This window comes from Colossoma macropomum, unplaced genomic scaffold, assembly GCF_904425465.1.
Source record: "Colossoma macropomum unplaced genomic scaffold, Colossoma_macropomum, whole genome shotgun sequence".
Taxonomy (NCBI): Eukaryota; Metazoa; Chordata; class Actinopteri; order Characiformes; family Serrasalmidae; genus Colossoma; species Colossoma macropomum.
The window spans coordinates 822,501-840,263 of NW_023495878.1; the positions used below are offsets into that span (position 1 = coordinate 822,501).

A 17,763-nucleotide genomic window follows, 5' to 3' on the forward strand; every position below is an offset into this window, starting at 1 on the left:
ACATTACTTACATTAAGTATGTGTATTGTTAATATGTTACATCCATTACACAAAACCTAAACTTACCCAAAACCTAACCCTAACCCTGGCCCTAATCCTAACCCTAACCTTAACCTCAACACAAAACCTAATTCTAACCTTCATATGTTTTTGACGTTACTGAGAGTCCGTTGAGTGTTTGTTTAATTTGAAAAGGACCACTCAAAATAAAGTGTCACCGGAATGTGTAACAGTTAGTTGATTCACCCTGAAGAGACATTGATTGGCGTTTCCTTGTAATAAAGCCTGAATTTACATTACCTTAGAGCAGGATTCGGCAACCCAAACGTTAAGAAGAGCCATTTTGTCCTTTCTACAAATATCAAACCACCTTGGGAGCCACATATTATGTCCATTTTACCATCTTCACTGTTTTTACATTTCAATATGTGCTAATGTACCAGTGTAAGATAAAAAATCTAATGTAATATGAACGAAAATCCAGACTTACTTTGCTCTGCTTTAAGCTTTAGCTCAGCTATAGCTGCTTTTCTCACATCTCCAGCAGGAACGTTTTCCGCAAAAGTGAAACAGCTTCTTGTCAAATGTCTCTGAACGTTCGATTTTTACAAGGCTGAAGTCAGCTTCTCATTTGTCAGCTTGTTGTTCGAATTATCCCGTTCCGTTTTAGTGTTTGACAGTTTATCGTTGCAGATTAAATGTATCAGGAAACCAGCTGAATAAACGCAAATAAGTCCATTCATCTCTGAATCGAGCTAGACCGCAGTTTGCACTCCAACCTTCAGGGTTAAATGGTGAATTAGCAGTTATATATTAACTCCAGCTATTAAGACAGTTTCTTGTGAAACTGTGTTAGAATGATCAGCAGAGCTTTATTTTACTGCAAAGGAGGATTATTTGTTTTTATTCCATCTCAATAGTATGTTCACATTTGTTGTTTTAACAAAGGCTGATGTGCTTCTGTGTACATCATGGCGTGAATGGTAGCCAGCCCCTACACATCAGTAAAGGCACATGGGTTAGCTAAGCTTGATTGTGGAGGTATAGCAAACCAAAAATATAGTATTAAAATGGGAACCCCCAGTGTCACTGATGAGAACCACCACTCCTGTTGTTTTGTCTTTTTTCAGTCTAGCTGAAGTAGTGTTTTTCTTATCGGGTGAAAGTTTCTCATTCATAAATATTTGTAGTACTGCAGCATCAAATTTTATCTGCGTTCCTGTGCTTTCAACAGGGTGTATATCAGGTGTTTTACTTCATACGCTTCTAAAATGAAAGTGAAATCTTGCCATTTATTCCATCAGCGGTGCTCTACTTTATATGGTGCATTCATATTAATCTATCACAACAATGCACATAAACATACCCTGTTCCCTGTTAAATCCTGTTGAAATTATTGAAATTGAAGGATAATAATTCAGTTTTATGTAGTTCTTTGTTGCTATTTTTCCATGTTCTTTCAATCAATGTTTCATACATTCAGTTGTAGACACTATTACCTATCACACAAACACCACCTGCTTTCTCATTGGGTAGGTGCATCACTTTGGTTGGACTCACTGGCATAAAGCGTAGCTGTCTTTAACTTTTTTTGAAGCATCATACTCCCCAAATTGATATGGCGGTCCAGTCATGTATCGTTCAGCTACTTGTGATGGAACTGATTGTTCTTTTAGAAATTGAATGGGATCCACGTTGGTGTAAATGCAGCATAAGATGGTACAGATGTAAGAAAAACAGGGAACTTCAAAGATTTGTTTGGAAAGGCAACGATTGTACATGCATATTAAATGCTTAACTTACTTTTGTTGCATGGTTAAATAGTTCTTCTCTGTGATGGAGAACGTGTTGTATATGGTACTTTAAAGAACCTTTTAAAACGTTATTCTATATAGCACCAAAAAGTTTCTACTGTTATAAAGTTAAATGTTAAAAAGTACTCTCTTTGGAAAGAGTGTAGATTTAGACTGAGGAGCGTTCAATGTTGCATACCTTAATGGGCAGATTGATTGTTAATATCTATAATCTTTGCTAATATTGTCTTTTTTGCTTCTTACAGTACTTGATTTTAAAACTGGAGAGACCAGCTATTGTACTAAGTATCACCTATGGGAAGTATGAGAAAACACACGTGTGCAACCTGAAGAAGTTTAAGGTGTTTGGAGGCATGAGTGAGGAAAACATGACTGAACTCTTGTCCAGGTGAGTGGAGGTGACCAACAAACGTTGAGTAATTTAGAATATAGCCGTTGGATGACTTGCGTTCAGTCATAAGAAATTGTGATAATATGTGATTGTATGTTTGTATGTGATTGTTTTATTGACTCCTGCATGTCTTTTGAACTGTATTTTTGTATAATTGTCTGTGGTTTCATGGGGTCTTTCCTCTTTTGTCATAGTGGCCTTAAGAATGACTTTAACAAGGAGACATTCACGCTAAAGCACAAGATTGATGAGCAGATGTTCCCTTGCAGATACATTAAAATAGGTGAGTGATCCACCAGACTGATACAGGAGGGTGAGCTCACCCGGGTGACTCAGTCATGGTGACTTGCATTCATGTCATGATTTTTAGGGGAATAATAAGGATGAGGCAGAGGGAAACTGAGAAGTGCTAAATTTAGTGGAAAGATTAATGAGACATAGCAAGTCTGTGAGGGGACGGTTCGCCTGAAAGCTTATCTCTTAATACTGGAAGTCTTGAGTACACCCACTATGTTTTTAGAAATAAAAGTGTCTGTGTGTACATATACACACATATGTAGATATTGCTGCTGTCGGGACAAAACCACGTATCTCCATTTTTGTTGTTTTATACTGTTTTATTTTACAGAATTTGAAAATGCCAGTTAGTTGACTATTACAGTACGCCAAAATTTCATGATGAACAGACCATAAGAAATGCTTCAAATTTGCTTGGAAAATATCTAGTTCGATTAACTTCCCTTCAAAGTTATCAGTGTTATCACTCCTGTAAAGTTAACATTTTGGACACAGGTTTTGATCTGACAGCAGTGTTTTTACTTATAAATTGGTTTTACTAGTTGTGAACATTTCATGTAAATTGGTTTTACTCGTTGTGAACATTACTTATTTCTTTTGTTGGGCATTAAGGAATATAAGGAATATTTACAACTGTCAGTTTCCCTTAGTGATAAAAAGACTATCCACACAGACCTTGTCAGTGCAAATATTTTTGAAGAACATTCCATGTAAAAGACTTTGCCTTTTAATCTAAATTTCTAATAGAAAATTTACAGAGTTACATGTCCTTTAAGCAGGTAATTAGGAAGTGCCGCTGTCTTGCAACGCCAGCTGGTGATTACCTGCATGTCTTCATTATGCAGGGTTTCTCAACCTGTGGATGGTCCGTGGACCACCAGCGGGCTGTGAAGCACCCTCTAGTGGTCCGTGGGCCTGTGCTCAGGGGGAGGCAGTAGCTGGCAGTGGGACAGTAGAGACGTGTAAATGAAAACATGGCAGCCGCAGGCTAATTAAACGTCATCAGTTTGAGACTATGCAGCCGCGGGGAGCAGTGCAGACAGCAAGTCAGAGATGGAGAGGTTCCTCGGGGCGCTATCTTGTTTGGTGCGGACCTATCAAACTTTTTTCTTTAGTTCGCTTTGTTTCGACATTATGTGAGGTCTGCACAAAACAGCTGAACTGGTCCAGTAAAGCCTGTGGGTCTTGGGCCGCTTCCAACCAGACCCTGTTCAGTTCAGTGCTGGCGTGAACGCATTTTATAATCAAATGAGAGAATTCGTCAATAGAGCCAGCTTTCCTCTTCTTCCAGCAGCATGTCAGCACTGTATACTGTCAGTATAATATGTCTGTTTTAACATCTGAGTCTTTACAGACTCTCGTTGCACTTATATCATTCCTGCAGCTCGAGCTACAGCTGATAAAAATGACAGACAGACCTGAAAATTATATCTGCGTTTGATTTTTGGCTGAGCTTCAGCGACCTGCATAGTTAAACTCAAACTGATCAACCTATGACAAAGAAGCAGATTTCAAGCAAGGTTCACCATTGTTGTTGACTGTGACGACGCTAATCCAAAAGCCCACTGAGTGCTTATTTCAAATGAGGCGCTAAAACCTTCAAAAAAAACTTCTTCCTCTCCTGTGGAAGAAAAAAAAACAATAAAAAAAAAGTTGATTTTAGTGGTTCTGTGGGCCTCTATGCTTTATGGTTATAAACAGATGAGCCTTGGAGTGGAAAAGGTTGAGAACCCCTGTTCTAATGTACTGTGTTGTTTGATTCAGTGCCTCTGATGTCGTGGGGCCCCAGTTTTAACTTCAGTATCTGGTACATTGAGCTGCATGGAATAGAAGACCCAGATGTAGTCCAACCCTGCCTTAACTGGTACAGCAAGGTGAGTTCTTCTGTTGTACCAGTACTGACACTTCAGAAAGGAACAGATGGTGCTGTACTTGCTAATGTTTGCATGAGATGGGTGAGTGCCAGATGGTTGGGCTGGCACCCCTTACATACTTTAAATGGCAGAATTCCAATATTCTTGTCAGTGTAACATTGTTACTATAGTGCTGTGATCTGAATTAAGTTCCTCCTCAAATGATTATCAAATGGTCCCCAGCTTCTCGGCGTGACATTTCACCACCCGTTTCTTTTAATTTCATTATGTTCAATCACTGAAGATGTTTGACAGTTTCTTCCCGTCTAATGCTTTTTCCACTGACCACTTCACAGTAATTGTTTATCTAACGACCTTATTTGTCGAAAGAGTCCTTAATCTGATTACTGCCTGTGTGTTTGTTGCTGTGGTGGATTGTTACTTGTTTACACTGAAATACAAAACACCTGCAAGTATTAAACTATTCCCCAGCCTTAAGTAAATGTCTTTCCAACAAATGATGTCAAACTAGAAACAAACCAGCACGAGTTGTAGTTTCCTTCAGTGTGTGTGTACTGGCTCTAAGGCTGCGTTCAAAATATCAGTACAGCAAAATATTGTGGATAAACTCACAGGGATACATGTTTCGATCCAGTGATGGCTGTACTGATAATTGTGACTCTGCTTTTGCACAGCAAGTCAAACTGATACAGCATTTATGCATAATCTAGGAATGAGTTAGATTTTTTGAATGTTTTGAATAATGTCTTAGAATATCAAATTTTACTGAAATGCCCAAACTCCCATCCCGAGTACGATCCTTGTTAGTTAGTTTATGATCTTTTTGAAGCAGGGAGATATGGACAACAGTGAGTAGCGCAAGTTGTGTGAATATCAGCCTGGGTGTTCATGAGTTTGAGACATTCCTGGCTGATGAGAGTCCACCAAAATACGTATGCTGATGTTAGGGGTGGGGATCTCTAGGCATCTCACGATTCGATTACGATTCAGAGGGCTGCGATGCGATTATAAAACGATTATCGATGCATCTCTATGCATCTTTTTTTTATATATACCTGATTTCTGTTTTGTTGCTGTCTGAGGACTTGGTAGTTTTAAAGAAAAGTATTTGTAATGATCCATAATGCATTTAGGTCCAATATCTTTTATTAATAAAACAAATGGAAGTGATGTGGCAAGTGAACTAGAAGGCTCTCATTCACTGCTTTTGTTTGGAGACGCTGCTGCCACTCATGCTGCATAGCTGTGATAAAATGCGCTGTTATGTTGAAATAAGATCCAGTGGTAATGGATGTCCACACAGCACGTTATAGCCGTCCTACCCGTTTTCTTCAGTGATTTTCTAACTTCGGTTTTGGTCTCGTGATAGGGAGGGGGTGCGTGAACTCGCGTGCAGACTGCAGATCACATAGCAACGAGGTTTCGCCTGGCTAGTAGCGAATGAAAAAGGAAAAGATGAAGTCGCTTCTCTTTCTAACTCTCCCGTTCCACCTTAAATGGTGCTGCATTTACATTCGGCGCCTCAGTCAGAATTTAAGATGGAACAGTAAAGTTCAGCAAGAAGCTGGAGAATGAGAAGCGACTTCAGCCTCGTAAAACAGCCGAAAGCTGAAAGACATTTTACAAGAAACTGCTCTAGTTTTGAGGAAAAGGTTTCTGGCGGAGATGGGAGGAAAGCGGCTATAGCTAAAGCTTAAAGCAGAGCAGAGTAAGTGCGCGTTTTCGTTTATATTTTTTAGCCTAAACTAGTACATTATCACATACTGGACATTAAATGTTGCAGCTCCCAAGCTGGTTTGATTTTTGTTGAAAGGACAAAATGTCTCTTCTTAACATTTGGGTTGTGACTCCTGACCTAACCTGGTTTTTAATGCAGAGGGAGCTGGTTGGATTTCTCACTCATCTAGTTGTGTTTTTGTTATGTGCCGCCACAGACTGTCCGGACGCTGCACTTACCCACTTCCAAGTTCCGCCCTTTGCGTTCCGTCAACATTACGTTATAAATAAAATATTTAGAAAATCGATTTTTGACACTTGTGAATCGATTCAGAATCGTTCACGTCTGCATCGCGATGCATCTAAGAATCAATTTTTCCCGCATCCCTAGCTGACGTGTAATAGGAGTAATGTACCTTATTCCCTGTCAAACTGGGAGAGTTTGATAGTTCTTTTCACACTGTCTTGCCCCCTTTGGCTCCCCCAACATCAGTACGATGTATAAGAGCCACACCCTTGAGCTGGAGAATTTAGAGCTGAAAATGCAAAAGTGCTCCACAACACCTCTCATGAGCAGTTGTGACTTTTCCCTGAGTAATAGGGTAATTGGGTGTTGCACCTGTTCACCAAATTGCCTGTTTGTGTGCACTTTGGGCACTGCAGTGGAAGCTGTTCAGTCATAGATAAATTATAAAAAAGAAAATCTGAAAACAATCAACAGTATTTCCAAGCACAGCAAGCAAACAAATAAGCAGTACTGCAGGGTTTTAAAGTTCTCCAGTATTTAACAAGCAAGCTGCAAAAGAGGACATCTGTTCTGCCTGAAACAAACTCTCCCAGAACATCTGTTAGACTAATTGAATCATTTAAGTTTGAAGCTCATGCCCTATAGTGAATGCGTGGGAGCATTGTATAGTCTGTCTTTTACAAGGATTGAAACTGATATGCTATAAAATCCAATTACTTGTATTAAGGTTTATGGAAAATGAGTGACCAATGTACTTGTGACTCTGGTAGTGAATGATAAAAGGTGTTGTGAGCTACTCAGATGAGTCACAACTGTTTCTTTACACAAACTTTATTGGTCAGCTTTCTAGGTTTCTACTGCTTGCTTTCTCTCTAATGGTCAGTTTTCTAAGCATAAATGAAGCAAAAAATGAAACATTTTCAAAGTTAAACCTTCATGAGGCTGGCTTTCTCTGAGTAGAGGTCTGTCTCACAGCATTGTTTGTAGATTTAAGCGATGTTCTAGTAACAGAAGCTTTCTATTATCTGAGCAGTACCGTGAACAGGAGGCCATCCGCCTGTGCCTGAAGCACTTCCGGCAGCACAACTACACCGAGGCCTTCGAGTCTCTGCAGAAGAAGACGCGCATTGCTCTGGAGCACCCCATGCTCACTCACCTCCATGAGCGCCTGGTCCTCCGGGGAGACTTTGACGCCTGTGAGGAGCTCATTGACAAAGCTGTTAGAGGTACCTCATTTGATACTGCACGACTTATAATATTCAGTTTTTATCAAAAGATTTCAGTGTGTGCAGGTATTATTTAAGGTCCAGAAAATCTAATTATTCATTTCATTTGCATGAACCCTAGCATTCTCTGAAAATGTATTATAATCTTTCCAAGTGGTTTTCAAAGTATGTATGTCTGTATGTAATTAGTTACATTATGTTATGTTTGTTATGTTAGTTATAGCGACATTGTTTGTATAATCTATAATAGATTATCTATATAATCTATAATTGTATATGTTTGACCTAATCATCATTAGAATGTTTGTACTAAGGGAGTGGTTAAATACAGGCAAAGAGAATTAAAAACAGTCATTTGCGTAACATTAAACATATAATATTTAACAGCACCACAGCCTTCGATTCCTTTTTGAGGCCATAATACCACACTAAGAGTCAGAGAATCCCAATGTTACCTTGGCCTATTGTTTATCTGCTAAATAATGTAGAATATTTACATTAAGTATTATAACAATGGCAGTGTCTGATTTAGCTGTGACATGCCTTTGTAAATGTAATTAACTGCAAAAACAGACAAAACGGGAAAAAATTTGTTTGGCTGAAATTAACATAAAGCTGTAGGCTTACTTTTTAGGTGACAGCGCTTCTGTTACACAAAAATGTTGCAGCACACAGAGGTATACATTTGAAGTTGTGTTTTATTATTAAAAAATAGCTGAGAAATCAGTAGGTTTTTAATGTTGGAGAAATAACATAATCTGCCTCTTCAGATGAGATAATGAGTTAACAGTGCTAACTGGTACAACATTGGATGCTTACGAGCACTCGTCTTCTTATAGGTGGATGATGTGCAAAACATGTTAGTTTGTTTGCCTCGCTGTCTCAGCCACATCCTGAACAACGTGTCCTTGGCAATATGTCCATGTTCAGGCACTAGTTTCATAGTAGCGAAGTGCAATATAATATACATAAGTATGAGAGAACTTGACACATTGTACAGTTAAAATCTGCTGTTCACTGAACTGTTTTTCTGTATATTTTCTCTGTCTTTCCCTAATAAAATGAAACAAATATCCAAAGGTTGATTTCGGTATTTAACCTGTTTTTATTTTGTAGTTTAAACCTGATTTAAATGCAAAAAAATGCAGCAGTCCTCAAAAAAAGGATTTCAGTTAATTATCCATTATCACTCCGGAAGTTCTTTGTCAGGCAATAGGTCCTAAAATGTTTGTTTAAAGTTTAACAGTGTTGGCTGTCTGCAGTTTTTGTAAGAACTTGTAGCACATGTTAAAAGCTTAGCTGGCTCTTGCACATCTTGCCCCCACCTCTCTCCTCCCTTTTGACTCCCCTTCTCTTGTTTCTTCTGTCATTTTGCAGATGGCTTGTTTAATCAGTACATCAGCCAACAGGAGTATAAACCACGCTGGAGTCAGATCATCCCCAAATGCACCAAAGGTAGAGTGTGTGCTAACAGCACTCATACAGGCAGCCGCTGCTGTCTCCCAGACAGTGGGGAGTGCATGGCTGTGGTATTAAATGACTTGTATGCCTGGAAGATAAAAGGCTGTTTTGATATTCTCTCGTTCTCTCCTCATGTCCTCCTCTTCTGCTACTTTTTCTTGTTTCTCTTGCACTTACTTTTTTCCATTTGTGGCTTTTCCCTTTTCAACGTCCTCATCCTCTTCTCCTGTTTTTGGCTAGGTGATGGGGACGACAGTAGGCCTGGCATGAGAGGCGGTCATCAGATGGTGATAGATGTACAAACAGGTAAGATGCCTAAACACACAAGTTGTAGAGCACATAACAGCAATAGTCAAAAATACTTATTTTTAAATTTATGGTTTTATGAAAAACTTTTAAATTGTATTTTGCAGGCTGCATGATATTGTAATTTACCATTATCATGATAAGAGTTTCTGTGATAAATGCGCCGTTAAGAGCTGCAATGACGGATAAAATTACCACACAGTGCCAGAACAACGTAATTAGATTGGTGGGACAATGCGGAAGCCCAACAAGTGCTTCCCTGTGCTGGGCTTGAACCTAGCTGTCCCTTGTGAGGAGCACATAACTTAAACATTTGTCAAAACGATTATAGAAAACAAACATGCTCAAACACTATTTTATCCAGGGTTGGTATGGTGAAAATCCTGGAAAAGTCATGGAATATATAAATATGGTTTTCCAGGCCTTGTAAGTGCTGTAAAAATCCTGGAATCCTAAACACTTTCCCTTAGATGGTTTGTCATCTAGTCACATTGATTAATCTACCTTGCCAAAACACCACAAGACCAGAGACTGTTGCGTGTGCACCAAACTAGCTGATAGAGCTGTAAAAGATGAAGTAAATTATGAATCTCGGTTAACGAAGCAGTGACGTTTGGAACTAGAGGGTTGCAAATTTTGTGGAAGATGTCTTGACATTCAAACACTGGAGAAGGTGAATTTACAAGCCAAATGAAAGGGAAAACACAGCGCTGCTAGTTCTCAGACTGAGAGCATTGTGACTAGCTTCCTCACTGTGAGTCACAGTACTGTCTGCATTGTGGCTGTATATTGATGGTAAACATCATGGAATGACAAGCTAACTGCTCAGGTTCCTTCATTGACTATATGCAGCCGTTGGATAAACTTGCTATGGATGCGCAAAGAACTGATCTTCGCTACATCTACATTGATATTTAGCATTAATAAGGTTAATGAACCCAGGCTTCCTGTGTGCAGGTGTGCTCTATACTAAGAGTGTTTTACCAACCCTACCTGGTGTGTTTTGATTGGAATATGTTGTTCTTTTCTTCTTTTAAAACTGCACATCCTCACACAGTATATAGTACTTTAAGCAGACAAAAAGCAAATTTCCTTCAGTTATTTATAATTTAGAATTAATTGTTATTTATTATTTTAAAATATTTAAAAACTCCAGCAGCACTGCTGTGTCTGATCCACTCGTACCAGCACAACACACACTAACACACCACCACCACGTCAGTGTTACTGCAGTGCTGAGAATGATCCACCACCCGAATAACACCTGCTCTGTGAGGGTCCATGGGGGTCCTGACCACTGAAGAACAGGGTAAAAGGGGGCTAACAAAGTATGCAGAGAAACAGATGGACTACAGTCTGTAATTGTAGAACTACAAAGTGCACCTATATAGTAAGTGGAGCTGATAAAATGGACAATGAGCATAGAAACAAGGAGGTGGTCATAATGTTATGCCTGATGCAAAAAATAAACATCTAATAATAATGCAATATACTAATGAATATATTGCTAAAAACATCACTAAAACTAAGTGATATCATATAGTATGTCAATATCACAGTGCACTAGTATAGATGATATATTGCCCAGTACTTGCTTGAACTGTGTATAGCCTGTAAAAATGCTTTAAACGTGATTCTCTAATTATTCTCACTCTCAAACAAATGAAGCAGTAATGACTACTGTCACGGCACTGCATCACTATGAGGAGTGTTTTAAATATATCCGAAGAAATGTATATAGACACATTTTTATTAAGCTGAATGGTGCTGTTGTAGTTTGTTTTTAGCTGTTTGCTTAGTAAGACTTTATTTTGATTGTAATTTATTTTGTAATTGTTGGATTGTGACATCCAACAGTGGAATACTGAACATCACATTTTATTTATAGACTCTTGAAACTTTCTTCACTCACACACACACACACACATCACACATCATTCACAATTTTTTTTTTTTGTTTTAGAGTCATCCACTGAAACGTTTTACGGAACTAAAAATGGCGTCACTCCAAAAACCTTTTTGCCACTTTTATTTTTAAGAGTTAAAGTACAGAACAGTATGCAGTTCAACCTGTGTGATTGGACTTGAACTGGAATGTGTTTTCGGCTGCAGGGTGCTGCTGCTACGAGCAGTAGTTTGTGTACGCGCGTTGTATCGCGGTAATGTGAATTTGTGTCTTTATTCCGTTTCTGAGTGTGACAGGCTGTCGTTCGGCGGTTTAGCTTCTCAGAGCAGTAATCGATTCCAGCGACCTCGTGTAGCCCCTCTAGTCAGAGTGGCCTTGAGTTACCCCACCGCAGCTGAGTTCTGTAGCTCCAGCCCCTCTGTTCTTATCGCCATAGCAATGCTGCCATGGTAACCCAGGCCTCTCAGCCTGTCCCGATTGTCTACCGCTGTGCTGAGCTGCTACTTGAAAAGAGTAACTTTACCATAATTAGCTTGTTATAATTGACATATCTGACAGAAATTGTGCGGTTTTCATTTTCCATTTTTTATTGTCTTGTCTTTGTTGTTTATGTATTCACCTGTAGTGAATCAGTGCGATTATGTAACACAGCCATTCACTGTTATAGTGGCAGCTATTGCTATAACGTAATAGATTGAGTACATGCCTTACTTCAAGAATATTTGCTGTCTTTTGCTTTTTAAAAGAGGAGAATAAAGCAGTGCTGTGTGCTTGAGAATGTTCAAATCAAGGCATCTGGTTCCAAACAACTTCTCACGTAGGGTGACCGCAGGCTATAACTGTTATTCAACTCTGTCCGATCTCTCTCTCTCTTTCTCTCTCTCTCCCTTTTTTGTCTTTCTGTCTCTCTTTTTCGCTGTCTCGCTCAGAGACAGTATATCTTTTTGGTGGTTGGGATGGCACGCAAGACTTGGCAGACTTTTGGGCCTACAGTGTGCAGGAGAACCAGTGGGCCTGTATCTCTAGAGACACAGAGAAAGAGGTGAGTCTGCACAAGAAAAAATAATGGAATGGGAATTTCCATTGTGACTTGGTAAAAATAAAAAAAGAAGCATGAGGAATTTCAGTGATGCCTCAGCAACAGCAGTGAAACAGTTTTAATGCTGGCCATGCAAAAATAGAAGAATGGGAACTTCCACAGTGACTTGGCTAATAAAACAGCTTGTGTTGCGGCATCGCATCATTTGCCCCTGAGATTCTGTCAGGTGAAACAGGATCATCGTGACCATAGTGATGCTTAAGCCCATGACCCTACCATCACAATAATGCTGTACCAACCCAAGCAGAGTGCAAGGAGTTGCAAAGTGGAGTCCTAAGCTAGTGTCAGGGAGTGGACTCTTCACTATAAAGATTTATTACTGTCTGTGACAGGAGGAAAAATAAATGGTACATATTGTGCTTGCTTGTTACTTTGGGGTAAACAAGTTCCACAGCCTTCAGGGAATGTCAGATGCGCCATCCCTCATGTCTCATGCTTTCTGAAGGAGACATTGTTTTTTTTTTATTTGTAATTGTATTAATGTAATTGCATAAATTTTTAGGGTCCCTTGTATTTTTAAGGTAGCAGGTGTGACATGTATGATAGCTAGAATTCTAGCACAGAGTGTGTTGGATTTAATATTGTTTTGATTTAATAATCTTTTAAACCGGCTTTAAACAGATTTGTAGTTCAGATATTAGGTCAACCTAAAATGCGTCTTTGGTTTGGTTCATGAAGTACAGTGAAGTACAAAATGAAATGGTAACTCATGAATCCAGTGAACCCAATGAATAGATAAATTCAGGTCTCACTGCACATGTTAAGACATTGAGGGATTCTAAATAAGCCTGTGTTAGGGCGAAAGCATGGACAAAAATATGACATTAGCCCTATTCGGATTAAAATGTTTTTGTCTGGAAATCTAATAAAATTTTTGTGTGTCTCCTCAGTGATAAAACACTCCTATTAGGACAATGGTAAAATTACAGCAGGACCAGTGAGTTTCTAGTGTGTTTTATTTTCTATGAACCTGGATGTTTGCGTCACACTTGGCCATATGATCAGGGTCATCACTTCTAGAAAAGTAAAAATTAATGATATTGGGCATATCACTGTCCATAAAAATGTATCTCCAAAATAGTAACTTTATAGAAGAAAGCAAAAACATGAACTTTTAATGTATGCTAATGTAAAGAGGTGTTTTTCTAAGTAGTTTTGGAGCATTTGGAGCATTAATCATGAACTTTTTATATAATATAAAGGACAGATGCCAGGTTCAAATGATGTAGAAAATTAAAAATAGACAAAAATGCAGTAAATATCTGTGTGTTTTGGCTGTTGATGGTTGATGTAAGAGTTTCAGACAGTAAAGACACGCTTATACTACTATTACTACTACTACTACTACTATTAATATTAGTAGTATAATAATTTTGTAGGTAGTTTGACCAGAGGAGGATGGGTCCCCCCATGTGAACCTTGGTTCCTCCCAAGGTTTCTTCCTCAGCTCTGAGGGAGTTTTTCCTTGCCACTGTCGCCCCTGGCTTGCTCACTTGGAGGATTTACATTTCATGTTAAAACTTTGTCTTTAATGGATTTCTGTGAAGCTGCTTTGTGACAACATCAGTTGTAAAAAGCGCTATACAAATAAATTTGATTTGATTTGATTTGATATATTGTGCGTTCCTGTGTCTGTTTCAGAACGGCCCCAGTGCGCGTTCCTGCCATAAGATGTGTATTGACTCTCAGAGGAGGCAGATCTACACGCTGGGCCGTTATCTGGATTCCTCTGTCAGAAACAGCAAATCCCTGAAAAGTGACTTCTATCGCTACGACATCGATGCTAACACGTGGACCCTGCTTAGTGAAGACACGTCTGCAGATGGTGGCCCTAAACTCGTATTTGACCACCAGGTACACGGCCTTCTTTAACCGTCTGCAGATCTTTTGTCTCTTTCTGCATTTTGTTCGGCTCTTTCAAAGCCATTGATCACAAGGTAGTTACGTTAGTAATACTAATCAGGTCTAGAGCACAGTTTTTTTTTTTGTTTGTTTGTTTTTTTTTGTGGCAGTAAATGATCATTTGGTGAAAAAATTACACAGTTTGGACAGGAGTACGGACAAATATCAAAATTCAAGATTATGCTTAAAACTGTTTTTTAACAATGCAATATATTTTTGTCAGTTTTTATAGATAACAGTATCGTACAGTGTCAAAAACCACAGAAGCAAGTCTATTTGAGATTACTTAACAACTCAGTGTGGTTTGATGCAGCTGTATGATGATTTAAGTCTGCAGTTTGTACAGTGCTAATTGGTGGGGATATTAGCCTTGTAGCTCCAGTACATAACTAAAAACACATCAGAAACACCAAGTGCGTCTTGAGTTATCATTCACAATTGGGGATGTAGTTAATGAAGGGGAGAATTGTTTAGTATTGTTTACAGCTGAATGATTTGGGGAAGATATCTATTTGTGATTTTTCTCCCCAATATTGAAATAAAGTGAAATCTTTCACAAGGTCAAAACATCAGTGTTCTTGATAATATAAGCTGATAATAAGAATTACAGCTTTTTCAGTTTGAAAATTGCACTCCTTCAGATTATGATTTTGATACAACAGTTCATCGAAAAAGCTAATCTTTTAGTCCCACTAAAAGTATTAATCCAGTCTAAAAGAGAGTTTTAATTTTAGCTCTCAAGTGTGGTTTTATTTTATTTATTTTTTTAATTGCAGGGTGATAATTTGGTAAAAAAAAAAATTGCACACTTTGGACAAAAGTACAGACTTCAAGATGACCCTTATGACTACAGTGTTGTTTCTGTTATTGACTATATAAACTATTAATTAAAATTGCTGTTCTTGCAAAGGCATACAATTGCACTCTTTTAAATTGTGATTTAGATATATAAATGGTTATTCTTTCAGTCCTACTACCCATTCATATGCTCAGACAATATTTTCAAAACTCGCTCTCTCACACAGATGTGCATGGACTCAGAGAAGCATATGATCTACACGTTTGGTGGGCGCATTCTTACATGCAACGGCAGCGTGGACGACGGACGGTCGTCAGAGCCACAGTTCAGCGGCCTGTATGCCTACCACTGCCAGACGGGCACCTGGAGCCTGCTTCGGGACGACTCCTGCAACGCCGGCCCTGAAGATGTCCAGTCCCGCATCGGCCACTGCATGCTCTTTCACACGGTCAGTCCACTGAGCCGTATCTGCAGCCCTGATCTGGCCTCTGGCTGCTAAGAGGAATTTTTTTTGATAGCTTTGTTACTAGTTAATGAGAATTTACGTGAGAAATAACAGAAAACCTTTAAAAACAGTTGGTGACAGTGTCTGTGTTCAAGACTTTGTATTCAGGGATCTTGTGGCAGTTATATATGAAATATGGGGACCGGGGGGCAGGAAGCAAATACAGACCTCATTTTCTTTTAAAGTTGCCCATAAAGATGCCTGGAAAAGTTGCATATGTGGAAAGGATTGTTTTCTTGTTTTTATTTCAAAGCCGTGTTATGTAATTTTAAACCAAAAAATGAAACATTCAGCATTTTTTCAGTGTGGATCCCAGGATTGTTTAGATTCTTTGAAGATGAGAGCAGGAGTGGGATTGACTGATGTGCTGGATTTTGATGCTGGATTGTTTGTGTGTTTATTTTTCAGAGGAATCGCTGCCTGTATGTGTTTGGAGGCCAGAGATCCAAAACATACCTGAATGATTTCTTCAGTTATGACGTGGACGGCGATCATGTAGAAATCATCTCGGACGGCACCAAGAAAGACTCAGGCATGGGTAGGAATGTGGTGCCAAGGCTGTTGGCATGTGTGCTGCGTTTTGTTCATTGTGCCTAGGTGTAATAGTAAAAGCAGATGTCAAGTCATACTGGGTTTTAATGCATTAATGCTCTATTGATTTGAATGCATCAGTGCAACATCGCTATGGGTCTGCATTATGGTGCTTGCTGTTTCTGTTTTGGATGAGGGCTCTGGCATCTTGTAAAAATCCCTGCAGAACCTAAAATGTGATATTGTTGTTTATGCTCTGCGTGAAGTGCAGGTTTGACATCATTGCTTGTCATAAAATTTCAAGGGCATGGGCATGATGTCATCTTGAAGAGACAAAGAAAGGATGCCTCGTGGAGGATAGAGTTATCAGAAAGCTCTCCTTAAAAGGACAGCAGAAGAATCTTGGGCATGAGTATGAGCTCATTCCCAGACATAGACAGGAGTCAGACATGCCTGATGTCACCACTGGGTACTGTAACCCACATGGTAGAGGCATGGTAAGAATGTGATCTCACCACTTACGGTACATTTACTCATTAATGCTGTCACTCACATCAACATGCTGCTGTGTCTTTGGTCAACCGTCAGCCTGTGAGTTACTAGGAAAAAGTGAACTGACTGTCGGGAAGGGTCGAGGCTGGCTTACTCAGGTTGCGAAATGACATTGTTTAGTAAATAGCTAACTCAGATTTTAATTGTTATTGGCATATGCTAGCATGGTTGCACTTGTAGACCAAGATCTAACTGAAATGAGTCTCGAGTAGGACTGCATGATATACTATAAACAGATTACGTGTGGCATCTGAACATGCCGTGTTACTTAAAACTATGCTGATGCTCCTTATTGAGAAGTGAATAATAGATTACTGTGTTAGAATAGTCAGATATCTGTGTTAGATGTTAGATTCTTTTTTTAAAACTCATTTATTGGCTATTATAAATGGCAGTATTGATTTATCTGCAACCAGCATATATCGGCTGAAAATACCTGCACGTTGATTTTAACGGTCAAGCTCTGCAGCTGTTAATGATGTGTTTGGCATGGAAACTCTTACTGCGGTAGCAATAAAAATAGGATTTATCACGGAAACCTACTTCTCAGAGTAAAAGATTATCCAAAGCTTTTGACATAGGTCTCTAATAGAAGTTATCAGAAATCATATTAGAAACAAAGTTAGCATCCCCATTGTTCAGTGAAAATAAATTAAACACACAGTATCAGATTGTTACTTGCAAGAACATATGTGCTCAGGCCTGTCACAGTTATTACATACTCACTTAATTGCAATTATTTGAGATGATCGCAATTATTTAAGCTGACTGCAATCATTTTTAGATTTTTCAATCATTTTAGGTTTCAGCAAACAAAATGTTAATTGAGTGTGTTGGATTGAAATAAATGTAAATAAAAGAAAGCAGTAAATGTGTTCATAGGGACAAATCATGAATTTTATTTTAGCTATGTAGCTAATTCAAATTTTTTTTAGCATGTATGCTAGTAGAATTAGTGTTTTTATGTAAGCTTTTTTTGACAAATCTGTGTAAATGTATGATTTTTGTGAGTTAATTGCAATTTTTATATGCTAGTTAATCATCATCTAAAATTTTGTCATGACAGCCCTTGTTAGCCCTAGTAGAGCTATTTAAAACAAACAAAAAAAACAGGCAGAAAGTGACAGGGGGCAGCAA

At 38.7% G+C, this 17,763-nt stretch overlaps 1 protein-coding gene across 1 annotated transcript in view; it reads left to right on the forward strand.

Annotated features, from left to right (window-relative positions):
* The window catches only part of mkln1 (muskelin 1, intracellular mediator containing kelch motifs), a 41,218-nt gene that overhangs the window by 9,157 nt on the left and 14,298 nt on the right, over positions 1 to 17,763 (forward strand). Inside the window, exons 3-12 of the mRNA XM_036563829.1 lie at positions 2,060 to 2,202; positions 2,400 to 2,488; positions 4,267 to 4,376; positions 7,373 to 7,565; positions 8,943 to 9,020; positions 9,267 to 9,332; positions 12,168 to 12,280; positions 13,979 to 14,191; positions 15,265 to 15,486; positions 15,952 to 16,081. Of these exons, the coding sequence (XP_036419722.1) occupies positions 2,060 to 2,202; positions 2,400 to 2,488; positions 4,267 to 4,376; positions 7,373 to 7,565; positions 8,943 to 9,020; positions 9,267 to 9,332; positions 12,168 to 12,280; positions 13,979 to 14,191; positions 15,265 to 15,486; positions 15,952 to 16,081 (1,357 nt within the window). The remainder of the gene's footprint in view (positions 1 to 2,059; positions 2,203 to 2,399; positions 2,489 to 4,266; positions 4,377 to 7,372; positions 7,566 to 8,942; positions 9,021 to 9,266; positions 9,333 to 12,167; positions 12,281 to 13,978; positions 14,192 to 15,264; positions 15,487 to 15,951; positions 16,082 to 17,763) is intronic.